We start from the raw sequence: 2,092 nt of genomic DNA on the forward strand, positions 1-2,092 counted from the left end.
GCGACCATGGCCAGCTTATAGAAGAAAAGTAGACAATTTTTCTACCAACCAATACTAGTTGACAGATTATTGAATAGGTAGCCATCGGGTCTTCCTTTTTATCAGAGGCATTGGTCTCATGAAAGTACAGTCTGGAATTCAGTCCACCAAGATAAATTGCAAAAAAGAAAGTTTATTAATCGAACAGGACACAGTTTAGTTAAAGCCCGACATATTCAGCAAAACTGGAAAAATACAAAAAAACGAAAATGTTGTGGGACTGCATTTGGAAGCTTGGAAATTGCCATTAAAGGTTATAAAAAGATCAGCAGTGTTTGTCATTCATCAAAAAAGCGTCCACATAGCTTCAAAAGGGGACTTTTCTCCACCCTGGTTGCGTGAACGACAAGCTGTCTCATCAGCTGATCTCCTTCCTAGTTGCAACCATGTTTTAACATATGGTAGTGGTTCAAACCTTTGAATAGGTGGGCCTACACATTTCAAGAACAGAAGGGACGACAGACGATTTGTGGAAAGACAATTTCTCTTTGGTGTAAGCAGATCATTCATAGAGCTAAAGCCTCTTTCACATTCACTGGTGGATACAGCAATGGCTTCAACAGCTTTCATCAATGGCATAAAATCTAGAGGCATGTAGACAGCTTTGACTTCCTTGTACTCTCTAAATCCCCTGATACTATCGACCACATTTACTCTCAAGATTTGACAGAGCTGCCTCACATCCTTGTCACCATATTGTATATCCATGCTGTCTTCTGGCCAGTTTTCAGGATAAAGCAGTTTTATGTGCTGCGTAAACAATTTCAAGTTGTCTGCTTTGGGAGTGTCTGTCATTTTAGTGCTGACATGGGACGATTTTGTATTGGAAAATCTTGTTTTTAGGTTTTCAGCTAAGCTCCTGTAGAATTGACCTGCATTTATCATTGGAAATGTACTCTTTTCATGCAGTTCTACACCCCTGAATTTTAGGCTGCTGCAGGCTTCCATGGCTTCCTCAGTGTATGGACCAGGGGTGTTAACCATTGATTCAAAGACCCTGACTGCCCTTGTCAGCAATTTTTCAGCATCTGGAAGAGTTGTATCATTGCGCTGAAGCTGGCGTGAAAAGTCACTCAATTCTGCTAGAGCGTCCAACATGACACCAACATTCTTAACAAATGAGCAAGAGGTCAGAATATTGTTAAGGCCAGCATATTTTGCTCTATCTCTGGCATCACGTTTTTGGTCAGCAGCAGCTTTTGAGAAATGCTGGTGTAGTGATGAAAAGCTCTGCCAAACAGCCTTTACGCTTCTTTCACTGGAAGCAACCAAGTGAATGGAAAGAATCCGTCCAATTACAAGAAAATGCTGCTCAATTTCCTTTGCACACTGCCTCAGTTCCCTTTGATTTTTAGGTGAAGCATGGTACAAAGAATACAGTTTGTAAAAGAAAATCTGAAAGTGATTTATGCCTGAAATTTCTTTCATAACATCTCCCACAGCTAGCTCCAACCGATGATTGCTACAGTGCCACACAAATAATCCTGGATTGTGAATCTGAAGCTGTGTTGCAACTCCAGCCTGCTTCCCAAGCATAACTGATGCACCATCAAAGGCCAAGGCGATCAAACACTCTGGAAGAAAGCTTGTGTAGACACTCAGTCAGAGCAGTGATAATATCATTAGCTGTGGTGCCATCAAGTTCAAGTAAGTCAAAATAAAAGTACGCACATAAGAATCATTTGCGACCGCAGCACGCAAGCAAAGGACAAGCACAGATTTTCCACTAAATGTCGTCAATTAACAAGCATATTTTACGTTTTTTTTCCAATATGTCCTGTACAAGTTTTTTCCTCATGCCTGAAGCTATATGGTCTAAAATGTCAGCACATGAATTGTTACTGTGCAGAACACGGCCCATATTTAATCCATTCAGCTGTTGCACATCAACATCAAGTGAAATATCTACAAATGGCCGCCCATGTTTCCCTATTTTACATGCTGTACGAAACACGTGGCATGTTGTTTCCTGTTCTGCAATGTACATTAAATGTGCATGATTTTCCATGCTCTGTCTCAGGGACTCTTGTACAATTTTTTCAGCAGTGACATG

The 2,092-nt window shown here is 40.8% G+C and overlaps 1 protein-coding gene across 1 annotated transcript; it reads right to left on the reverse strand.

Moving 5' to 3' along the window:
• Positions 1-324: 324 nt before the first annotated feature.
• Positions 325-1,575, reverse strand: KIAA1586 (KIAA1586 ortholog). The gene has a single exon (XM_085609606.1). The coding sequence runs from the start codon at positions 1,573-1,575 to the stop codon at positions 325-327; it is 1,251 nt and encodes a 416-aa protein (XP_085465732.1).
• Positions 1,576-2,092: the final 517 nt, after the last annotated feature.

This window comes from Triturus cristatus, chromosome 6 (assembly GCF_964204655.1).
Source record: "Triturus cristatus chromosome 6, aTriCri1.1, whole genome shotgun sequence".
Classification (NCBI taxonomy): domain Eukaryota; kingdom Metazoa; phylum Chordata; class Amphibia; order Caudata; family Salamandridae; genus Triturus; species Triturus cristatus.